The sequence below is a fragment of the Leptodactylus fuscus genome, chromosome 3, assembly GCF_031893055.1.
Source record: "Leptodactylus fuscus isolate aLepFus1 chromosome 3, aLepFus1.hap2, whole genome shotgun sequence".
NCBI classification, from domain to species: Eukaryota; Metazoa; Chordata; class Amphibia; order Anura; family Leptodactylidae; genus Leptodactylus; species Leptodactylus fuscus.
In genome coordinates, this window is record NC_134267.1 from 165,468,846 (window position 1) to 165,493,813 (window position 24,968).

Below are 24,968 nucleotides of genomic sequence, written 5' to 3' on the forward strand. Positions count from 1 at the left end.
GATAATAGACCTGGCTTTATCAGAACCTGAGATAAGGTGCTGCCAAGAGCAGTTTAATATAGTATGTGAACATAAATTCATAACAGTTGTGAAGCCATGTCATTTAGCCGTTTTTGCGTGATTGACTAACAAACATCCAAACTTTCACTTTTATAATATTAGTAGGATATATATAATTATATTTATTAGCAATTTCATCAGCATCTTGAAAAAATGTAAACTTCTCTAATGGAGGAAAAAACACCATGTATCGACCCACTCAAGTTTCTATTTTCTCAAATAAAATTTCTTTTTTTCAGCCTATATTAACGTACAGTATATGTTTGGATCATGTTCACATCTAAGTTCCTTAACACTTCGCACATCTGGTAGCCAGTGTACAGTCTTCTGCAGTCTGGTCTTGAGCAGTGAAATAGTTAAACCCGTCTGATGGATGCAGTCTTGAGTCATAGCGGCTAGGCAGTTAATCCTCACTTGAACTCTTTGTGACTTGAGTGATATTATATATGTCTATATTATAATTATTTGTATGCTGTCTGCTGCATCTTACAGTAAGATGGGGTGTTTGCTTATGTTCTTGTGCCATGTAACATTGTGACTGTAATTGGATAAGAGCGCTCACTTACCTGCTGGCCTGAATTAGTATTTGGCTGCTAGGTGCTGTGATTAAACTGAAAGGCTATAACATTTTTATTTATTTATTTCTAGTTTTCAGATCGCACATTTGTTTCAAGTTTGCTGCCAGAACACTACATGTATTCATTCATATGTGCTAATTTAGCCTCCGGATTATTGTTGGTTTCTGAATAAATACATTTCTTGAACAGTTGGTTCAGGGCATTTCCTAATAAGTCGTGCATACTGAAAGAGCTGTTAGAACCTTGGACAAGTCAATTGAATTTCTTGTCAAACACTTCAGATTCTTTGATTTAGATTTTGCATTCTATTTCCTCTATAAAGGAGATATATTTATTTTCCTAGTTTGTGGATTATTAATTGAATGTCTGTCTAAGAAAGCTTCATAGAAGTACATTATTTAGAAATGGAGGAGGCTAGTGTTTTATATGGCATACATAAAAGAAGTTACAATGGCTTGCAGTATGAATATCATTGTATTATGACTTCATGCAGCTGCTACATTGTACACTACACTACTATGGCATAGTTCTACATGGTCCTACTGTACATTGATTGTCACATGCACGAGCCGTCCTAACACATGACGTGGATGCAGCTGTCAGGGGTCATTTCGTTCCTTTCACTCTTTCTTACACTCACTCTTCACTTCAGGCTTCAAATTGAGCGTGAATTGCACCCAACATAGGTCACGCACCCCAAATACACACTGCCACCACTACTGACTCAGTGGAAACCTCACTCCTATATGTACATGTCTCTCCAACAGTCAGACACAAACATACTTCAAAAAGATAGTGGGTTTATAGAGCAACACAAAGTAACCTTAAATTTAACAATTTAATACCTAAACAGTTCAGTACTATATATAAAAAGAAAATAATAACAAAGGACATTGAAACAAACCGTCTTAAAAATAAAAGGAGAAACAGACAAAAATAATCTTAAAATCTTTTTTGTTCAAAGGAGCTTGGAGAATCTATTCTGATGGCATTGGACACATGATGTGTCATAGTGGTAAGGTAAAAACAGTTTCTTATGGCTTGTGGTTAGCCACATCTCCCTGCCAGGATGCCTCTTTTTTCCCTTCCTCCATCTCGGAAAGATGAGGAATGAGCTGTCTCATCTCCATCCTGCAGAGCTGGGTACCTTCCATATTATTGAAATCAAGATGAAATTCCTTATATAAGCCCCCTCCCTATGCCTAATTGACCAAGAGGTTGTAAAGTGACAAACCAGATTTTTGCTGGACATCTGGCCCTGCAAAGGAAGAAGCATTTTGACTTCTGACCCCCTTTCCCCCTTTGTATACACACACACCAATGAGGTAGACTGATAAACCATACATTCACTAAGGTTATACATGAAAATTATGACTCAGTAATAATACATACACAAATAGGCTCCTTTTATTGCATTGATATGTCTCTGATTTTGTATTCCTTATCTAGAACCCAAGAATATATTGTTCCTTTAGTGCAGTTGGGTAACACAGTTCCATAGAATTGCCTTATTTATTATGGACTTGTAAATATTATTTATTAAATATTATTTTAGAGATGACCATCCAAAACTGCATAAAAGAAGGTGAACAGGATTGCCAGTATGCATGATATATTGTGAAGCTGAAAACCTGTTTTAGATAAGGCAGTGATCTTTTGAAAGAGGTTTTCTTTTACAGAGGTTTCACTCAGGTGTTTCATACTCTAATTTAATGTAATCTGTAACATATCCACCACTTCTCAACATGGGCTATGGACCATACCTGGACCTTGTAACAAATATGTCAATCAGGCTACATGTTGGCATGCCTTTTGTATAAATTGTGCCTTCTTTCTGTCTGATTGTATCGCATCACTGAATTTATAGTCCCCTTATCAGTTAAGAGGACCTTTCACTATCACCTCCAGTTCTTAGCCTCTAATTAACAGGCAAAGCTCTGACTGATTTTAGCGCTGTTGGAATTTTCCCTCTAGCCCCCACCATTCCTAAGCAATCACTGCTGTTAGTTTTGGTGCCTGATATGTTACTTAGGATCTATATTTCCAGGTGACAGCGTCAGGCAGGAGCAGGCAAGAGGGTGTGTCAAAACTCAGTCACTATCCCCTGCCTGCTTCATCCTGACACCGCCATCCCGACAGTACAGAGCATAAATAGTATATCAGACACCAAAACTAACAGCACTTATTACTCGCAAACGGTGGGGCTGGAGAAAAAAATCTTGGCTAAAATGACATAAATTGACATAAATCCTATAGATCCCAATTTGAATGAATACACACACACATACATATATATATTTTACAAAATTATGACATGATCTGATTTTGCCATATACTAGTTTTACTCACTAACGCTAGGTTCACACCTGTGTTCAGGGTCTCTGGTCTGTGGTTTCCGTCTTCTGCATGCCAGAAGACGGAAACCACAGACCGGGTCCGGCCGTGAGCGGCGGTGAGCGTTTTATGCTCTCCGCCGCGAAACCGTTTTTTTAAATCCGGACACAGAGTACTGCATGTCCGACTCTGTGTCGGGATTATAAAAACCCAGTTTCGCGGCGGAGAGCATAAAACGCTCACCGCCGCTCACGGCCGGACAGCTTTCTCACCCATTCAAATGAATGGGTGAGAAAGACTCCTGCAGGTTTCCGTCTCCTGCTCTGTTTTATGCAGGAAACGGAAACCTGCAGTACAGAGAGCAGAACGCAGATGTGAACGAGCCCTAAGTAGTTTTACAGTATATACCTAGATGCAATCCTAGATGCTCTGAACTGTCCTTATTTCTGATGTATAATTTTGGGTTATATTGGTAAATAGAAAGGAAATGTCTTAAAAAGACCTTGTAACAATATCCTTTTATGCACGTCATCTCTTTATCAATCCTACATTAATATAAAGCAGTGTCTAGGTTACATTGCTTTTTTTTTTTTTTTGGAGATGGATTGGGGACCAATGGATAGGAACCCCAAAGAAAAATATCCGATGGCGTTCGCAGTCTTCAGACAACACTTTTATTTTTTTGTTCTGTTTTTAAATGTTAATTTACACTACATCTGATGAAGAGGTTGTGTTTAGTTTGGAGCACAAAAAGCCTCGTATTCTAGGAGCACAAAAAGCCTGTATACTAGGTTCAGAAGACTCATATTCCTGAATCTTCTGAACCTAGTATACAGGTGTATGAAAAAGACTGGAGGACTAGCTGTTCAGTTGACAGGTGCAAAGCCAGCTTTAGCTAGAAGTCCTACCCCACTCGTTTTACTATTTTAGTGTAAACCTTATCTTTAATGAACTTACCATATGTTTGTAATGTTTAAGTCTTTCAGAACCCAAAATAAAATTGCCAGTTTCTGCCAGAGTTTCCCCCAAGCCACCAGAGCGAGCCCGTGAAAATCAGCGCACAGTTCCTCTGAGGTCAACTTACTTTGTTAAAGATGGCGCTGTCAATTCTCCCCGTCTGAAAGGTATGTTCTACCGAGTGTTAATATACCGAATTTAGATGTACACGGAATATTATTTCAGGAACAGGAGAAATAAATGTCCTTCCCAAAACCATTCTTGTGAACTGCCGAAAATCTCATTGAATCTAATGATCTTTTCCTTCCATGATATGAGAGGCACAGTTGTTTCGGTGAATAATTGGCCACCCTACTGCTCCTGTACGGTTTTCCTGGGAACAGTTAAATGATATAGCTCTCTGAGTCCTATTTCTTTGAGATAAAATGAGCTGATCATTTCATTGCAGATTTGTAATACATGTACAGGATACTGAGCCATACATGCCACTGGGAATTGTTTTAGCACTGAGGATGCCCAAACTTATACTTTATACTTTTTCAAACGTTGAAGATTAATATGGTTTTTCATGTTTTTGAAAGAAAGGTAGGGCAGCATTTTGTAGTATTCAGAGATCTAACACCTGTCTGCTTTCCTCTGTATGTAGCAAGGTACATCCAGTGTCTTGTACATCCAAATCCTCTTAGCCAAAGTGTGTCCTTGTTGGCCTTACAAACCAGAGTCAAATCTGCATTGTTTCCAGGTTAAGTTAAAAAATTATTAATTGCTATGGAAAACAAAATGACTTTTTTCTCTGTGAAATTTTGATAAGGAGTCGAAAGTATATGAAATACATAACGACAATTGTTTGACCATTGCTCTGTTAGACTGCAGTCACACATGTGGTTTTTGGATTCAGACGTTATATTTAATATAAAGAAAGGGTTTGGTTTTTTTTTCAACTTTTGCTTGCATGGGTTATTGGAAACTGTGAGAATCCACAATGATTGACAGTTTCTGTATACACGCACTTATCCTGGAAAAGCTATCAATCATTGCGTGTGGGCTGAACAAGCCGGACTCTTCCTGTCTTTGCAAGGAGTCCTGTCAAGCTTTCTTATTTGGAAATCCAAGTCTAAGGTACTTGAGAGTCTTTTGCCACCTCCAAAACAATTGATGCTAGACTTCCATTACCCAATGCATTTACGGGAGTTTTCCAGCAAATGAAAATTTTTTTATTACAATAGGGTTCGTAACACAAAAAAACCCAAATCAAAACTATCCCTCATTGATCCCCACACTCCGGTTTCATTGCTGCCTGTTTCTCCGCTAGTATTTACTTCCTGCTGTCTCTTGACACAGGAAATACCTGAAAAAGCCCACACACCAGTCTCTGGCTTGCACAGGTCACGGTGTTAAAACTGGACCCGCACATGGACAAATACTGTAAGATTGAGTATAGTTTTTTATGTTACAACTACTATTCTGTGCCCCGTAAGTTATATTTTTGATTGAGAAACCTCTTTCAGGCAAAGGCCTCACATAGTGGGCCACAGCAAAGAAACACTGCAGGAAAAACCGCGGCAGCAACACATTGCAGTTTTTCCTGCAGAGCCTTCTGCTTCAGTTATGCCTATAGGGAAACCACTGACATTTCAGAAAGTGCAACATGTCCACTGCCCATATTTTGCGCAACGTGTGGATGGAGATTCACTAGAATCGCATTCATTTTGCAATGACTGTAAAATACCATTTTTTTTTTTTTCAATGGCATTTCTGCTGCGGCTAAACTGCACAGTTTACATCACGTGGGGCCTCCTGCCATTAAGGCTAAGCTCACGCAGTCCAGGTTTGCTGTGAGAGGCTGTAGCGGAGTTGACCATGACAAAAAATAGGCCATAATTCCAGGCTGCTGGCCCCGGTGCTCATCCTTTATAAAGGTTGAAAACTACAGCAAAAGCTGCAGCAATAGTCAACATGCTGCATATTCAAAACCAACACCGCAAGGTACTTTGTGTACTGTGTTTTTATATGTGTTTTTATTTGTTAAAATCCCATCCATGACACTGCTACTGCTACTAATTCACAACAATTCTGCTGTTGCTAAACTGCTGTGAACTTACCATCTGTGCCCCCACCTAAGGCTGCATTCACTGAGTACTCTGTAACACTGTCATTGATCTATGAGAATTTTCACATGGGCTTACAAAAAACAGTATATGCACACAGCATTTTAAAGATGTAACATGCACATCTTTCATCTGTTTTGCAAAACACCTATATAAATCTGTGGAGACTGCTCAAAATATGGATGCACCTGTAAGAATATCTGTATCCCATCCATACTATTGCTGTAGTGTATGTGAGCCATAATGAATCTGGATGTCAAAAGGGCTTTCATGTGTAATTCAGTTTCCTCCCTTGAAGACAGATCATCAGTATTACAAATCTGTAATATTGGACTTACAAATGATCCATATTAGGCCTATATTGGAACACTTTATAATGTAAACTTGTAAATTCGCTCATGTGAAACTAGCCTAAGATGTAATTAACATTAAATTGGTTTTCCAGGTTTTTAATATTGATGACCTATCCTTAAGATAGCTCATAAATATCAGATAGGTGGGGTCCATCAGACGACATAGGAAACTATCAGCATTGGAACTACACAGTACCTGATACAGAAGCAGATGGTTTCATCCACTAGTTTAGTGGTCATTCATTATAGCTGCAGCTTAACTTTGTCCCCTGTGCAATGTTAATTCCTGATTGCTGCAACCTAGCTCTGTGTACTGGGTAGTGGACATTCCTGATTGCTGCAGCCTAGCACTGTGCACTGGGTAGTGGACATTCCTGATAGCTGCAGCCTAGCTCTGTGTACTGGATAGTGGACATTCCTGATAGCTGCAGCCTAGCTCTGTGCACTGGGTAGTGGACATTCCTGATAGCTGCAGCCTAGCTCTGTGTACTGGACAGTGGACATTCCTGATAGCTGCAGCCTAGCTTTGTGCACTGGATAGTGGACATTCCTGATAGCTGCAGCCTAGCTTTGTGCACTGGATAGAGGACATTCCTGATAGCTGCAGCCTAGCTCTGTGCACTGGATAGTGGACATTCCTGATAGCTGCAGCCTAGCTCTGTGTACTGGGTAGTGGACATTCCTGATAGCTGCAGCCTAGCTTTGTGCACTGGACAGTGGACATTCCTGATAGCTGCAGCCTAGCTTTGTGCACTGGATAGTGGACATTCCTGATAGCTGCAGCCTAGCTCTGTGTACTGGGTAGTGGACATTCCTGATAGCTGCAGCCTAGCACTGTGTACTGGGTAGTGGACATTCCTGATAGCTGCAGCCTAGCTCTGTGTACTGGATAGTGGACACTCCTGATAGCTGCAGCCTAGCTCTGTGCACTGGGTAGTGGACACTCCTGATAGCTGCAGCCTAGCTCTGTGTACTGGGTAGTGGACATTCCTGATAGCTGCAGCCTAGCTCTGTGCACTGGACAGTGGACATTCCTGATAGCTGCAGCCTAGCTCTGTGCACTGGATAGTGAACATTCCTGATTGCTGCAGCCTAGCTCTGTGCACTGGATAGAGGACATTCCTGATTGCTGCAGCTGCTGTCTTCCAGCTCTGTGCTCTGTATAGTTGTACCTGATATCAACTGATCAATGAGGTGCCAGGTGTGGAACCCCCAGTGATGACAGAAAATAAATAATAGTTAAGCTTTGCCCTTAAGTAGCTTTTCCATTTTCTTTAAATAACAATTGGACATAGTTTTATTAATTGCAGATTAGCACGTACAGCGCAGCTATCTTAATGTTGATTTTTGTTCCTTTCATGCAGTTTGTTGTGTCAGTAATAAGTCTAAATTACGTAAAGCAGGGGAAATAAACATTACGCTGGAGAAAGCGAGCGCTTGTACAATTGCACAGGCATTCTTTTTTAATACTCTAATTAGGACAATTAGTTGTGCAGTGATGCAGACTGCTCCCTCTCCTCTAGATTTGACAGTGCTTGCTGCAAAGCTCCGCCAGCGTTCTGAACCAAAAAATAGTAACCGTTCTTACATTCGTATCTAAGGTGTGAACATTTCTATATGTTAATTGTTTTAACAAGCTCCAAAATACCTTGCTGATAGCGGAGTCATTTTTATCCAGAGTATACAGGATCTCATGATAGACTGTGCTGTGTTCAGGAGACAACACAAGTGTGGCAGGACAATTAAACAGCTGACAGCTATGTATACTCTTTTAATGCATTCAATACAGATCATCCTCTTACAGCATCACATTCGCAAGACAGCAAATCAATGAAGTACAAAAGCTTTAAGGACAGCCAGAGCTTGGATACAGCTTTAATGGTAAACGTGCCCCAGGTAAAATTACATAACATCTTTTCACTCTGTTTCATCTCATATTTGTTATAAGTACTGTGGTTGGAGTAAAATGTATTGTAAAAGAATTAGAGAGGTGCCAATGTTTCATTGTTTTGCAGGTCTCTGGGGCGATGCTTGTTAAAGGAACAGGTCGAGCAGAACTAAGCACTTACACAAAGTCTTCTACATTACATTTATGTCACCTTTGTAATTGAAAAATGGGTGTTATGCTGCATATTGACTTACTGTACAGCCATTTCACAGTGTTAGCTTATGGAAGCCCCTAATGGTTCTCCACTGTCTCTGAGAGTCACAGAGTGGATATTAACATGGGAAAGGGCTGAGAAAACTGAGGAACATAAAAACTAATGGAAATAAAGGGTTAGGCTGTTCTTACACCACCAGTTTTAGAATTCTGGTATTTTTGATCCTTATTCCCGCCATTAAAAATACATAGTATATATAACAGTTTGTAAGCTGGAAAAACTACATAAATCCTCAAAGGTCAGCCTATTATCCGGTAGTGTTTGTCCAGAAGAAGCGAAAACCACATGAGATAGAATTTCCTTTCTTTGCTCCAAATCTGAATACGACCTAACATCAGACATCTAGTAACTATAACCTATAATATGTGTACACTTCAGAAAGGCACCCAGGTCTGTCTTGAACTCTTTTAGTGAATTCTCCATGAGAACTTCTCCTGGCAGAGATTTCCATAATCTCACTATAAAGACACCCCTGCCATGTTGGTGTAGAAACCTTCTTTCCCCTAAACAAAGAAGATTCTACCTTGCTACAATTACAGTTCTGGATATGACTAGATCCTGGCAGAAATCTTCATATTGGCATTTGATATATTTATCAGATTTTGGAAATATCTCTGGGTTCTGTAGTGTGCCCATTCCATTTATTACTTTGTGCGCCCTCCTTTGAACCCACCCAAGCTCTATGGTGTCTTGTGCAATGTTGCCCTAAACTTTACACAATATTCCATGATGCAAATTCATAACTCCCTCTACCCCAGGAAACTGGTGAAGATGGATGATATTGAGATGCACTTTTGGTGCAAGGCCCATTCAGGCATGAGCTACAATGGAAATCTATGCGAGCGTCTAACTGTTGTAGACTTCCATTCTGGCACAGGGATGGCAGGCAGACTTATGAAGAGTCCGCAACCTCTTTATAAGGGCTAGTTCACACGTGGGCAAAGGGGAGGTTTTTGACAGCGGAATTCGCTTCAAAAACCTCTCCTTTAACATGGTGGTCTATGTAGACCACTAGCTTTTTTTTTCCTCCTAGCGTTTTCCGCCTGAAGAAGCGACATGACCTTTCTTCAGGCGGAAAACGCCTGAAGAATTGCATAGAAGTAAATGGGAGGCGAAAACCGCGCGGTTTTTTGCACACAAAACCGCGCGGTTTTTTGCAAAAAACCGTGCGGTTTTCGCCTGCAGTTTCTATAGCACATATAGGAAAAAAAAAACCCTAGCGAAAACCGCTAGCGAAAACCGCGTCAAAAACCTCGTCAAAAACCGCGTGGAATGCAAAAAACAGCGTCAAAAAAACTCCCCGAGGTTTTTTACCTCGCACAAATAAGCTAGGCGGTTTTCACGTGTGAACTGAATGTTCCTTTTCTGAGCCATTTATTAAGACTAGGGTATGATACACCAGTCATAATAACTTTGCCGCTATCTGCAGTCTGACTAGTGAATTGTAAAATGGCAGAACAATGTGTGTGTCATGTGCATTTATGCCCTTTTTCATGCACAGCATTGTCCTTATTAGCCTTGGCAGCAGATGCCTGGCACTGGATGCCACAGCTCAGATTGGTGTCAACTAAAATTCTCAAGTCTTTTATTTTCCCATTGAGTAAGTAATATTGGTGTGTATTTTCTCTTCCCATTTGCACAAGCTATATTTATCCCAGCAGGATATCTTTATTAAACTAATGTCAGTATGTTGTTGGGCGCTTTTTACACATACAAAAAATGTATTTTTTTATTCCGCATTGCAGCTCCATTTTCATGAAAATTAATGTTTTATTCTTACACAAATTAGCTGAAAAGGGCTTTAGGGGCCTGTCTTCTCCTGTCAGGGCTGGTTATCTAGTGTGGCGGTCTCCAACCTTATTTGTACCAAGGACTACTTACATGTAGGACAGTTTTCCCTTGGCCTGGTGGGAGAGCAGGGTTGGGGCGATTGGGTGGGTCATAAAAGAAAAAAATACAATAAAGGTAACACTTATTGATTACATTTATACATTTTGTATGCTTTATTAGGGGTGATCTCTTTCTATATGAAGCATAACTTATTAGTGATGTGGACAGCTCACTCACTAATAAAAGTATGGATTGGAGCAGATGGCCTCATTCAATTCAGTCAGATCTCACTATTACTGCAAAAATGCCCCTCCCCACACACACAGGTAATGGTCTTCCAACCACAGGTAATGTTATTAACTGGAAGAGGGTACTATTACTGTAATGGTGCCCTAGTAATGCCCCCCCCCACACTCACAGGTAATAGTAGTGCCCCCCCCCCAGACATGATCTTGAACATAAGATATATGCATCTTCTATTCTGCCCCCCCCAAACCCAGCAGCACCATAGCAAAGATTCTGGGGGTAGAGTAGAAGATTTACACATCCCATGTGTCAGAAGAGATCCCGGGAGCTGCATCATTAACCAGGTAACTGGAAAGTGATCTACCGGTGTAGGCTATACCAACAGATCACTCTCAAAAACAGGTCCTGTACCACGTGTCTGCTGATGCTCCTATGCTGCACGTAATTCACAACATAGGAGCATCAGCTGGCACCTAATAGCCTATAGAGGTCCCTGATGGCCGACCCACCACCAAGTGATCCATGGCATGGTACTGGTCCGTGGCCCGGTCATTGGGGACCTCTGATTTAGAGCAGAGAGTGAAGCTCCGGCAGAAGAGGTCTTGCCTCTAAAGCCTTTTTCAGTTAATTTGCATACAAATAAAATCTGATTCTCATAAAAATGGATCTGCAATGCAGAATAAGAAATATATCTTTGGTTAGTGTAGAAGCCGCCCTACAAGGGACTGTCATTACATTATGATAGTGATTTTCCTGCTTACAGACTCCTTTTAAACCTTATTTTACTGTGCAGACCTTCTGTAAGCTCATTTATAAATATATTGCAGTGCATAGAACCAGTCCTGACTCCTGTGGATCCCTACCAGTAGAGGTGCCCCAGTCTGCGTATGTGCCATTGATAACCATTGAAGACAGTTACTTACCCACTTACATACATTTCCCCCCAATCCAAGCCATCTTGTTTTATGCCTGAAGGTTTAATGTAGCACAGTATACAACTCACCCTACTCCAGTGTGGAATTCACCTCCCCATAGTAGCTGATCAGATTAGGTTGACAGGGCTGATCCCTCATCATAAACTCATGCTGATATAGCAGAAACCTGCAGAGAAGACGCCGATCAGATTATATATACTCTTATATTCAGTTTACATTGTAGCCAGCTTTGCCACCAGGAATCCTGTGATGTCATTAATGAAATTACAGGTTTCCATGGCAATTGCTTGAATGCAGCGACTGATTTATTAAAATTTTCTAAAACAAAAGTCTGTTGCCCATAGCAAGCAATGCGATGGTTTAATGAAAGCGGATTTCTGAATGGTTGCTTTGGGCAACAAAGACATTTTTGATTTACACAGTTTTGATAAATGAGGCCCAATGGCTTTTATTTCTAGAAAAACCAAAAGCGATGTTATTATCAGAGACGTCAGCGAGACTCCTTTACACGGTGATACCTGAGCAGGCGTTTATGGCAAAAACAGGAATGACCAAAGGGTGTGGTGAATATGGAAAGGTGTGGCTAAGCTCTGAGCCATAAACACCCGAAATATCTTTACTTTTTTTTTTTTTTTTAGCCAGAACAAAAAAAACTCATTCCTTCCCTTTCTCTATATATTGCATTCATCTCTTTGTCTCTATGCATTGTTCTGAACCCTGGGTCTCCTTATACATTGTATTAACCCCATGTGTCTCCCTAAATATTGTATTAACCCCATATTTCTTCCTATATATTTTATTAACCTCATTTGTCTTCCTAGTCATTGGATTAACCCCTGTGTCTCCCTATTCATTGTATTAAGCCCCAAGCCCTTGCAGGCAGGGCCCTCTATTCCACTGTGTCAGTCGGTCATTGTTAGTATAATATTTGTTTGTCTATTTTGTGTACTGTATGTAACCCCCAAATGTAAAGTACTATGACATTAATGGTGCTATATAAATAAATAATAATAATAATTAACCCCATGTGTCTCTATGTAAATTGTATTGTCCCCTGTGTCTTCCTATAAACTGTATTAACCCTGTGTCTCTCAATACATTCTATTAAATCCATGTGTCTCCCTATACATTGTAGTGACCCCTGTGCCTTCCTATAAATTCTATTAACCCCTGTCTCCCTATACATTGTATTAACCCCTTAATTCCATACATGTTTGTATTATCTTCATCGCATACTTCCTATGTATTATATTAAAGCCCTGAACAACAGGTAAGGGTTAGCTAACTTATATGTAAGACCCTTCAAATGTAAAAAAAAATCTTGAAGCTAGATTACCCCTTTTAAGATACTGTATATGCAGGTTTGAAGAAAGCATATATTCTGTATAGAATTCTGTCTGCTTTGTGAGGCACATGGTGCGTTGTTTCTCTGGTTACACACTGTTGCACACCTAATGGTTACAATGATGGGTAATGACAACATCAAAAGGTTCAGTTTATGCAATACATATCTGAGTATTCATCTGTATTATCAGGGGATTGTCAAATATGTAGTAAGAATATACAGCTGAAAGCAAACAAGCCATTAGCAATCTTGACACTCCATTTTGTTACATGAGGAGATAGCAGGATTATCTTTGCCTAGTTTGTCCAAATGTCAATACAGTGTACATATGACAGAAGGCACATTCTGCAATATTTTCAGATTGTATATGGCTATAGCTTTTCGTTTATGAAAAGTGGATCTCTTTAAACGGTGACATGAGTACACAGGAAAGCCTGTGACAAGGAAATCATCTGCAGCACCAGAAATACATTCATATTCATATGATATCATGCCAGTATTGCTAGAATCTTACATCCTCTTATATACTTATGACAGTGTAAAAATGAGAATCCAAGCGCGTGCTGAGAATAATATGGTGACCTTAATTTCTTCATCTGAGCGCTCCATTTTTATTACTGTGTGTCCCACTTGCAGGGAGATTCCATGTAGACATTAAGTGCCACTATCATGTAAGTGTTTTGTCAAAGGGTGGCAAGTATTGCTCTGTGTGACCTCCATTACATATTATTCCTGTACCAGGAGACACACCGGTTTGGATAGAGATGAGAAATGTTACACACTCAGCTGGCGAGATGCTGCAGGGGATTGTGAGAATGTCTTATCTTCAATACTATCTCAAAAATGTATATCTCTTTATCTTGTTGCCTTAAAAAAACATCATTAGCCGGCAGCGGAATGTGATGGTCGGATAAATAATTTCTGCGGCATAAATATCTGTGACAGTAACCGGCCAGGAATCGTGTTTCATTTTCTGGTTTCATTGATTCTTACAGAGCTAAAACAAATATTTCTTAAAATATTAATAAAGGAAGAAAAATACTGAGTGTCACATTGTTGTACCTTAGGAGTTGCAGAGCAATGTCTTCAGACAACCAAATTGGAAATCAGAATATCAAGGCTTAAAGGGATTTTTTATGCTGGATATTGACTCTGTTGAGGTTAAAGCCGAGCCTTGCCTACCACAGAACCCTGATCCCATTGCAGCACTTAAAGAGGTGACTTATACAGGTAAGAGTCCAGGGATAATATCATTCTCTCAAGGTAAAGACAAAGTTCCAGGTGATATATAAATTCATACAAATGGAATTTTGAATGAATATATATACATAAAATCTAAGCACTGCAATAGGCACTAATGGACTAAACACACATGCATATAGTGCAGCTGCATAGGGGCCCTGTGGGCAAAGGGCCCTTGCTACCATAAACAATTAAAAGCGCTGTATATTTTATTACTTGTAACAGACTAAGATCATCTCCACTTCCATGTCTCAGAACTACTACACCCCTTTGTCATCACATTGGCTACTTGAAATTAAGTTGCCCATATACCATTCCTTCACACAGGTCCTTACTCCTTAATATTCCACCCCTGTGGATACAACCTAAAATATATTTATCTTGTTATTGATCACGTGTGTATGTGATCTCACTAGGGACTCTCCCATAAAACCCATTATGCCAGATTCTTCTTTCCACAGACACGTGCCATAGAGCAGTGTAAGGACACACCTATACTCTTTAGATGGTCCCTCTAAATCCATATTAGAACAGAAATCAAAGCACTCAATATTTCCATGTAAAATCAAATAAGATTTGTTTGCAATGAGGCTTTAATGTATAAAGTTCTAGTCTGTTGCTTCTCAAGTGTTGTATCCATGTAAATGGATGTAAGCATCTTTGTATTACACTGAAACAAATCTAAAATGTATCTGATTTACCGCTGTGCTTCTGGGCTTATGATGCATTAAGTGTTCTGCTTTTATTGCCTTTCCAATTCCAGTTGTAAAAATGAGCATTTTGTTAATATACTTAAAACCCTAACAACATAGGGCTAGAAATCTTAGTTGCTCACAGCCATTACTAGGGAGCCTTAACCATACACGACTATGGACAAGTTATAAAGCTGCTATAGTGCTCACCTAGTGGCTGCCGCTGACCGCAGAGTGGTGCTGTTCATGCAGGACAAATCTGCTGCCAATTTTCTTTGTGGATTTTGCATTCAATTTTCCCAGCTAACTGCTGTCTAATGCAACTGAATGGACTTGTAACATTTTTAAAGGTTTTTCTCCCTTACAAATTCTCATCAAAATCGACTTCCAGGTGGATCCAGGTATGACATGAAATTTCAGTTTGGACTTCATGTTTGGCAGAGCTGCCATTTGTGAACATAGTCATTAGTACCTGAGGATTGGTGCTACATGCTAGAAAAAAAGTGTCCAAAACTAAAATTAAAGCATACGGTCACTTATAAAGCAACTTTTCATAAATGAATAGTGAATTTGAATATAAGAAACTTTGTAACATATCTTATTAAGAAATATGTTTCCTTCTTCACTTATTACTGCCCTCCATCTCTTCACTCACACTGTTTACAAAGAGTCGTCTCACACGCAGAGGTCTATGGAGAAGGGAGGAGGGTTAGGGGAAGGCTGTTATTTCATGTATTGTCTCATTTTGTTCAGTGATAGAGTCTTATCTTGAAGATACAGCAGTGTCATAAGATCTGTCCCTTACTTGCAATATAGCAGTGTATAAACATCCTTCTCCTTCCCTTCCCTCTCCTTAGAATTCTATGTAAAGAAAAACAAAAAAAGGTATTATAAGGTATTTTATATTCACCTGTACTGTTTCTGAGACGATAAAACTGGAGCTACGCTGTAACCACATTTTAGAAACTCTTAATGTCCTAATAAATACAAAAAAAATCTAGTGCTGCATATCCAAGGACATATGCAGTAAAGTGAATCGTTCATCAGACTACAATATGCACCATAGTTAATGAGCGGAGCTGCCCCGTAATTGGAGAGTAGACCCATATTATGCTGCTCAAACATAGGACACCATAACCTAATGACAAATACTCTTTAATAACCAGGCCCAAATTTTTATCTAGGCAGTTGCAGAATTTAAAGATAAATAAAAAATATATGTTTAGGGCAAGAGGGGGCGTATTTTGGTGCTGAATCCTCCTCAAAATCAGCCCCGTCACAATAGAGGTCTATGCAGACTGCTAGCGTTCTTTTTTCCGCTAGTGGTTTGTTCCCACTAGTGGAAAAAAAGAAGCGAGCTGCCCTTTCTTCAGGCGGATTCCACGGCGTCCGCCTTGCGGCAGCACCCTCCTGACTAGGCCCATTCGTTTGGGCCTACTCCAGAGCGGGAAGCCGCGACTGTCGGAAGCCGCGACTGTCACGGCAGGTGCATTTTGGTCCTAATCTGACGCGGCTTCCCGCATCAAAATCAGGACCAGAATACACGGTCCTGTGCCCCATGTGAACGGGACTTTAGTATATCCTGGGTACCGTGAACTAAAATGGATCTGTCTACTTGTCCGTTGGAGGGTTAATAAAGCTGAGATTCCTAATTCATTATGTACTGCATTTTACATAGGAAAACACCCAGACCTGGCATCTTACCATATACTGAGTGGAACTTAACATTTCTATACTGTGGATACCGAGGGGTCCAAATCTCTATAAATTAGTGATGAGAGTTGTATTCTAAACATGGCCCCTCTTTCTCACGCAGTCATGGCGGCACACGTAAGGTTTATGTCGGGTGAGCTAAATGTGAGAGGATATTGGAAAACACAAATGTTTTATTAGTCAGCTGTACTCTTATGGAACAGTTAGTTGGCATTTGTTTCCACACGGTTCTGGATATATACACCGAGCACAAACAAAACAAAAGCTCAGCAAATTAGCCCAAAAATTCGTCTAGTAGGTGGAAAGATTAGGCTTCCAAAACCATTCGTTATTTTCTTTCCGCATCTTGTTGCATCGCGAAAGGTTTGCTTAGCAAAACAGCTTAGCCTGTACTTTTTATCCTCATTTTAAGTAGGAGTAAAATACATGGTATTATTGTGCCTTCTTGATTTTTATGCTTCTCATCTCCTTGACACTTGCGCTAACTCATTTTTCATTCCTGCGCTTTTACAAGGATGATACAAGATATGATAAATCAATCCTCTTTGTGGACGTGAAATAGAAACATCAACTGTGAAAAAAAAAACACAACAGGAAAAGAGAATGTGCCAAAACCAAACTAAAGCAGTAATAAAACAACAACAATAATCATAAAAATGAATGATTTTCTCCTATTTCTTCCTTTGGCTAAAATATGTGGTAATTAGGTCTCAAACAAGCAGCATGGGAGATGGCTCCTTCAAAGTAACAAACAGAAAACCTTTCATTCCTGTACAAAAAATAAATAAAGAATCCCGGGAAGTCTCCTTTTTGATACAGTAAAAATATTATAATGAGTGCTTTATGGGCACCGCTGTACCAATTACCCAGCTTGTTCTTGTGTTCTCCGAATGCCAGACTTTTAGTTCACTTATTATCGAAGCATAAAACTGAAAGCACTGCCTCATACAATTTTAATTGTAATGTGACTTTAACATTTAGTTTATTAATGTTAATGTGGATCCAGCTTCCAGTTTCTAAATCATATATTTACACCTTGTGTCCAGGAATTCATTTCACTAGCCTTTTATTTCCTTCCTTTTTAATTAAAGGCAGGATTTACTTGTACGTCTTCGCTGTAATGTCAACGCAGCTTTATTTTCAGCAAATGTGATTGCAAAAATAGCACAGAATGGGTTAGGGCCTATAGTGAGGAAAGGTTACATGAGCTGAATATATCTCTGGTTACAGACAGACTTACATGAGCTAAATACATCTCTGGTCACAGACAGACTTACACTGGGTTCACACCAGCGTCTGGACTCCGTTATCAGGTTTCCGTGTTCTGCATGCAGAAGACGGAAACCTGTCATGCCGACTCCGGCCGTGAGCGCCGGTGAGCGTTTTATGCCGGACACAGAGTACTGCATGTCCGACTCTGTGTCCGGTTTAAAAAAAACGGTTTAGCTGCGGAGAGCATAAAACGCTCACCACCGCTCATGGCCGGACACTTTTCAAACCCATTCAAATGAATGGGTTTGAAAGATGCCGGCAGGTTTCCGTCTCCTGCCTCTGTTTTGTGCAGGAAACGGAAACCTGCAGAACGGAGTCCCAGGCGCAGATGTGAACGAGCCCTTACATGAGCTGAATACATCTCTAGTAACAGACAGACTCACATGAATGGAATATATCTTTGCTCTGTATGGGTAGAGCAGCCTCTGTGATATATATATACAAAATTTTTGTAGATATTGGTTGATGGAAGATATGTTCAAATTTTTAAATGACGAATGGGAGAGGCCACAGGAAAATGACCGACGGACATGCACAGTTGGCGCTTTTGGATGAGGACGCCATGGGAGCGCGAGAGAAGAGGCGCTCCAGAAAAGAAGACAGAGGCGTCGCTGGAGAGTTTTGAAGAAGCACTTGGGATGCCCCCAGTACTGTTTGAGCGCAGGGGAACGCCCCCAGCACTGTGAGAGAACTCATTTACATAAGGAAAAAAGAAGATATTTCTCAGGAACAGAGGTGTGGATCGGAATAATAAAGGTAAGAGAAGAATAGCTTTTCCTAAGACTATTCCTATGTGTATTTAGTTTAAAAAGGGTTTCTAATGATAAAATGCCTTTAAATGCAGCAGCAGTCAGCCCCTTCACAAAGCCAGAACCTAAGCAAGATCTGCTTCACTTAGTGTTCTTAATGTGCAGCAGATCTTAGACTCGTACAGTCATTGCTGTGCTTCCCCCCATTCTCACTAAGATGTGCCACCTGAGGCGAGATGCTTAACTCATCGCATAGTAGAAGTGTCCCTGATTAGGATAGATCATCACCAAATGTCAGAATCTCTTCCATTTCTTCAGCCTCACTGTAGCCACTCGAGCTTCATATAGTAATTGGATCCACTGAAGAAACCCAGGTCCTACACGAGTCCCCTGGGGCCACTTGTATGTTAAAAAATAGGCATCTTATATTATTCCCCTCCTTGTGTTGAGTATGTGAGTGTATACTTAATGTTCAGTTCGGTAATGGTACAGCACTGTAATGCCACAGGAACTTCGGTAGATTAACCCTCTCAATGCTGTGATTAATAGTGATCACGGCATCTAGCAGGTTCAGGGGCAAGAGCTCCCTCCCTGTCATTCCTCGGATCCTCTGCGATAAGATTTTGAGATATGAGGGTTTTCCATGGCAGCCAGGAGGCCCAGCAACAGCCTCCTCACTGCCCCTACACCGTTCCAATAGGGAACCTATGTGCGATGTTTTGCGCTACATTGCACTGGGGATCTAAAATCCGGGTTCAAGTCCTGTGTATGGAACATGTAAGAAGTAGAAGAAAAAAAATCCTAAAAGTTAAAAAAACAAAACAACGCTTAAGTCCCCACTCTCCAGAAATAGTGTTATTTATCCTGCATTGCGAACACTGTAAAAAAAAATATATATATATATAAAGCAGTGTGCAAATTGACTTATTTTGGTCACTTTGCTTTCCCAAAAAAATAGCAATAAAAAGTGATCAAAAAGTTATTTATACCAATCACTGGTACCAATAAAAAGTACAACTTGTCCTGCAAATAAAGAACGCTGACGTATCTCATTAACAAAAACAGGAAAAAGAGATATATTCATAACGGACCCCATAGACTATAATGGGGTCCGTTTGTTTTCCACGCAGTGTCCGCACAGATCATGTGGAGAGAAAAGTACGTCTTGCAGCACTTTTCTCTATGCATGATTTGTGCGGACACCGCACGAAAACACACAGATCCTATTATTATCTTATTTCTTTTTTTTTTAAGTGTACATTGTGATCCCCATTTAAGGCTCACAATGTACAATTTTTTTCCCTATCAGTATGTCTTTGGAATATGGGATGGAAATCCATGCAAACACGGGGAGAACATACAAACTCCTTGCAGATGGTTTTTTGCCCTTGGCAGGATTTGAACCAAGGACTCCAGTGCTGCAAGACTGCAGTGCTAACCACTGAGCCACCGTGTGGCCCCTGGACTCCATTATTATCTATGAGGTATGTGTGGTTTCATAGCTCACCACTTTTTAATGCGTTCGGTATTCCGTTCAGGGGGTCCCCAAACGGTGACTCGGGCCTCAGTGAGAGAAGAGCAGCAGAAAGCTATGTGGGAATGGAGCTAGGTAAGTATTACTTTTTATTTGTATTGTAAAACTGTGTGTGGCCATTATACTGTGGGAGTATCATACAGTTTGGGGGTAACTGTATGAGGGCCATACAGAGCTTAATAGGATTGATGCTGTAGCTTTTAAATCATGGACCTCACAAGAAAATGTATCAGATAAATAAGAAAAAAAAATCTAAATGTACTTTTTCAACAGATAAAATATGCTATGTGAGAGTGGCCTTTACTGTGAATATTTCATATGACTTCATGTAGTATTGTTATACAACAATACAGCTTATCCAAAGAGCTGAAAACATAATAGTATAATTGTGTTCGTAGATCCCATTGTCCCATTTTGTTGACCCTAATTCTGACTGTATTTCAGGGTTTTTTTCTTGTCTACAGAGCAAATGTCAGTATTAGAATGATATCAGAGGATTGTTTCCCACCATAGAAAGTACTAAGTGGCAATTATTTGAATTTCATGGTTGACATTTTAACATTAATAGAATAGAACAAGTCAGCTTGAGGGTTCTCGTGAACAGATTCACTAACACTGTACAATCCACGCATTGCTAAATTATAGATGTTCGTTCACAATAGAAAGAAACACTCATGAGTTTTCTGATGCAATAATAATTATATATTACTAATTTTATTCTGCGTTTCTATTGTTGTAATTATTCCCACTTGTGATATGTATTTGTTTTGTGTCATCTTGAGTAAAGGAGACTTTGAGATATCAATATTGCATACAGAATATTTAAACATGATCAAACAGACAATAAAATAATTCATTGTGTCAGGCATCCAGGGCTTTCTTAATGGTATGTGACATGCAATTCATGTGGTAACTGCATTGAAGTCCTGGAATACTGTAAGAATATAGGGATATCTACACAATCTAGGATTCTTCTTTTATTAGCTGCAAATACTTAACTTAGAGGTTTTCTGACTGCAAATTAAGTTTTCACACTGATAACGTTATCTACAGGATAGGTCATCAATATGTGATCTGTGGGGGTAGGACACACAGACCGTGCACAAATCAGCTGTTCCTGCAGCCTCCCGGCACTTGAAGCTGATACCTGACAGCGAGCGTGTGCAGTCTGACCCTATACAAGTAATAAGAGTAGTACTGCATTTCCTTAGAACCACCGCTATACAGTGGATAGGTATAGTAGCAGGCTGCATGCACTTCCCAACCACTACAGTGCCTTGCGAAAGTATTCGGCCCCCTTTAACTTTTCAACCTTTTGTCACATTTCAGGCTTAAAACATAATGGTATAAAATTTTAATTTTGGGGGGAAGAATCAACAACATGTGGGACACAATTGTGAAGTGGAACTAAACTTATTGAATATTTTAAACTCTTTTAACAAAGAAAAAACAGAAAAATTGAGTGTGCAAAATTATTCGGCCCCCTTGCATTAATACTTTGTATCGCCACCTTTTGCTGTGTTTACAGCTGCAAGTTGCTTGGGGTATATGTCTATCAGTTTTGCACCGAGAGACTGAAATTCTTGCCCATTCTTCCTTGCAAAACAGCTGGAGCTCAGTGAGGTTGGATGGAGAGCGTTTGTGAACAGCTGGTTTCAGCTCTTTCCACAGATTCTCAATTGGTTTCAGGTCTGGACTTTGACTTGGCCATTCTAACACCTGGATACATTTATTTGTGAACCATTCCATTGTAGACTTTGCTTTTATGTTTTGGATCATTGTCTTGTTGGAAGATAAATCTCCATCCCAGTCTCAGGTCTTTTGCAGACTCCCAACAGGTTTTCTTCCAGAATGGTCCTGTATTTGGCTCCATCCATCTTCCCATCAATTTTAACATCTTCCCTGTCCCATGCACCACCATGTTTGACAGTAAGGATGGTGTGTTCAGGGTGATGAGCTGTGTTGCTTTTACGTCAAACATATCGTTTTGCATTGTGGCCAAAAAGTTTGATTTTGGCTTAATCTGACCAGAGCACCTTCTTCCACATGTTTGGTGTCTCCCAGGTAGCTTGTGGCAAACTTTAACCAAGACTTTTTATGGATATCTTTGAGAAATGGCTTTCTTCTTTCCACTCTTCCATAAAGGCCAGATTTGTGCAGTGTACGACTGATTGTTGTCCTATAGACAGACTCTCCCACCTCAGCTGTAGATCTCTTCAGTTCATCCAGAGTGATCATAGGCCTCTTGGCTGCATCTCTGATCAGTCTTCTCCTTGTTTGAGATGAAAGTTTAGAGGAACGGCCGGGTCTTGGTAGATTTGCAGTGGTCTGATACTCCTTCCATTCCAATAAGATTGCTTGCACAGTGTTCCTTGGGATGTTTAAAGCTTGGGAAATCTTTTTGTATCCAAATCCTGCTTTAAACTTCTCTACAACAGTGTCTCGGACCTGCCTGGTGTGTTCCTTGGTCTTCATGATGCTCTCTGCGCTTTAAACAGAACCCTGAGACTATCACAGAGCAGGTGCATTTATACGGAGACTTGTTACACACAGGTGGATTCTATTTATCATCATCAGGATCATTAGGATAACATTGGATCATTCAGAGATCCTCACTGAACTAAAGTGAGTTTGCTGCACTGAAAGTAAAGGGGCCGAATAATATTGCACGCTCCACTTTTCAGTTTTTTCTTTGTTAAAAAAAGTTTAAAATATCCAATAAATTTCGTTCCACATCACAATTGTGTCCCATTTGTTGTTGATTCTTCCCCCCAAAATTAAAATTTTATATCTTTATGTTTGAAGCCTGAAGTGTGGCAAAAGGTTGAAAAGTTCAAGGGGGCCGAATACTTTCACAAGGCACTATATATCAGTGAGGCTGCCAGAACAGCTGACCTGTTTGTGGTTCAGGTTTGGACCCCCCAAAGAGTACATACTGATGATCTATGATGTGGACAGGTCAGCAGTACGAAAAATCCATTTGAGGACATAAAAAACTCCTTTAGCCCGGGGCCCCACGGGACAGTAACGCAACAGGAAAATCACAGTGTTTTACAGTAAGGGCAAAATGCATGGGATTCTAACAAATTCCATGCCCACTTTGAGGTAAAAACCACGGTGCGGACACACTTCAATTTCCAAAAGTGGCACGGGTTTGGAAATCGCAGCATTTCAATTATACCTACAGAAATGCCGTCAGTTTCCCCAGAGGTAGAACTTTAACAGAAAGTCTGCGGAGGGAAACTCCACGACGTTTCTATCTAAAGCGCTGTGGAAGAACCACAATGGGTTGCCACCACATTTTTTCCTGCAGTTTTTTTTTTTGCTGCAGGTTGTCCTGTGGCGCCTTAGCCTTAAAGGGGCTCTATCATTGGCAAAAGTTATTTTTAACTAATCACATCCTTGCATAGCCTTTAGAAAGGCTATTCCACACCTACCTTTTGTATGTAAATTGCCTCAGTAGTGTTTGAATAAGTCCGTTTTTATTCACATGCTAATTAGGCTCCAGCATGCACAGAAAGTTGTCAGCAGCCTCCTCTCTATGCTGTGTGCTGTGTATGAGAGCAGGGAGGAGGAGTCAGCAGCAGCAGCCTGTGCTGTATATACAGAAGGGGTGTGCGAAGAAGACTCATTAGCAAATGAATAAAAACGGACTTATTCAAAATCTACTGAGGCAATTTGCATACAAAAGGTACGTGTGGAATGGCCTTTCTAAAGGCTATGCAAGGATGTGATTAGTTAAAAATTACTTTTTACAATGATAGAGCCCCTTTAAAGAGAGGTCATCAATATCAGGTTAGTGGTGGTCCAGCTCCCAGCAAACCCATCCCAATGAGCTGTTCTCATCACCTGATAGACAGAACGAACCCAGAAGCAGCCAGCTCGAGTTACTGTAGCTTTGCTTCCATTCAAGTGAATAGGAGCTGATCTGTAATAACGTGATCTGGCCACTACACAGAGGACTCCGCTGTCTGCTTCCTGCTCATGCTGTGTGGCTGCTTCTCTGAATGTATGAGGGGTTGGACCACCACCGATCTGATTAATGACCTATCCATGTCATATACTGTCTCTGTATGTTTTGAACTAAACATATTCAGTGAGCAGATTTATGAAATCTGCAGCATTCATTTTTTTCAAGGTCACTCAAAGAAATAAAAATGTTACGGGATTTGTTACGATAAAATCAGGTTTTTTTTAGTCCATTTATATATTTCCCTCAATGTTAATAGTTTTACATACTGTTCCTTTAAATGTGTTTCCATTTACAAGAATACTAGATGGAGTCTCTGACAAGAATTAAGTAATAATCCTTTTCTTTGATGACTCTGACGCAGTTCTTATACTAGTATGCAAATCTCTCCGCTCTGTTACTGTCTTCTGATGGATGGTGTCATACCCATAGGGCCCCTATGTAACTGCACATATGATATTCCTCCCTTGTCCTGCACGTCTCAGTCTGAGATGTGAGGCATAGAAAGATACAGTTAAGATACATATAATCGCCTTGCAGGGGTGAACCTGCCCCTTTCGCCACCCGAGGCGAACGACAGAAAGTCGCCCCCCCCCAGCCGGAGGAGGGGGCGTGGTGGAGTGAGGGGGGTGGGGCGAAGGGGGCAGGGCTTAGCGGCATTCGCAGGCAGAGAGCAGGCACGGGGAGGACCTGCTCTCTGCCTGAGCGTGAGGGGAGGCTGCTGGAGCAGCGCTGCTCCAGCGGCCTCCCCAATCCACCGCTCGGTGCTAAGCCAGTCCAGGACAGCTAGTCCTGGACTGGCTTAGGTAAGCAAAAATGCCGCCTTCCCTGGGGCCCTGGCATAGCACCGCCTGAAGCGGTCGCTTCAGATCGCCTCATAGGAGGTGC

The 24,968-nt window shown here is 40.6% G+C and overlaps 1 protein-coding gene across 1 annotated transcript in view; it reads left to right on the top strand.

Annotated features, from left to right (window-relative positions):
• The window catches only part of ZBBX (zinc finger B-box domain containing), a 138,427-nt gene that overhangs the window by 87,556 nt on the left and 25,903 nt on the right, over positions 1–24,968 (top strand). The window contains exons 14-16 of the mRNA XM_075268719.1: positions 3,951–4,096; positions 8,195–8,286; positions 13,976–14,138. Of these exons, the coding sequence (XP_075124820.1) occupies positions 3,951–4,096; positions 8,195–8,286; positions 13,976–14,138 (401 nt within the window). The remainder of the gene's footprint in view (positions 1–3,950; positions 4,097–8,194; positions 8,287–13,975; positions 14,139–24,968) is intronic.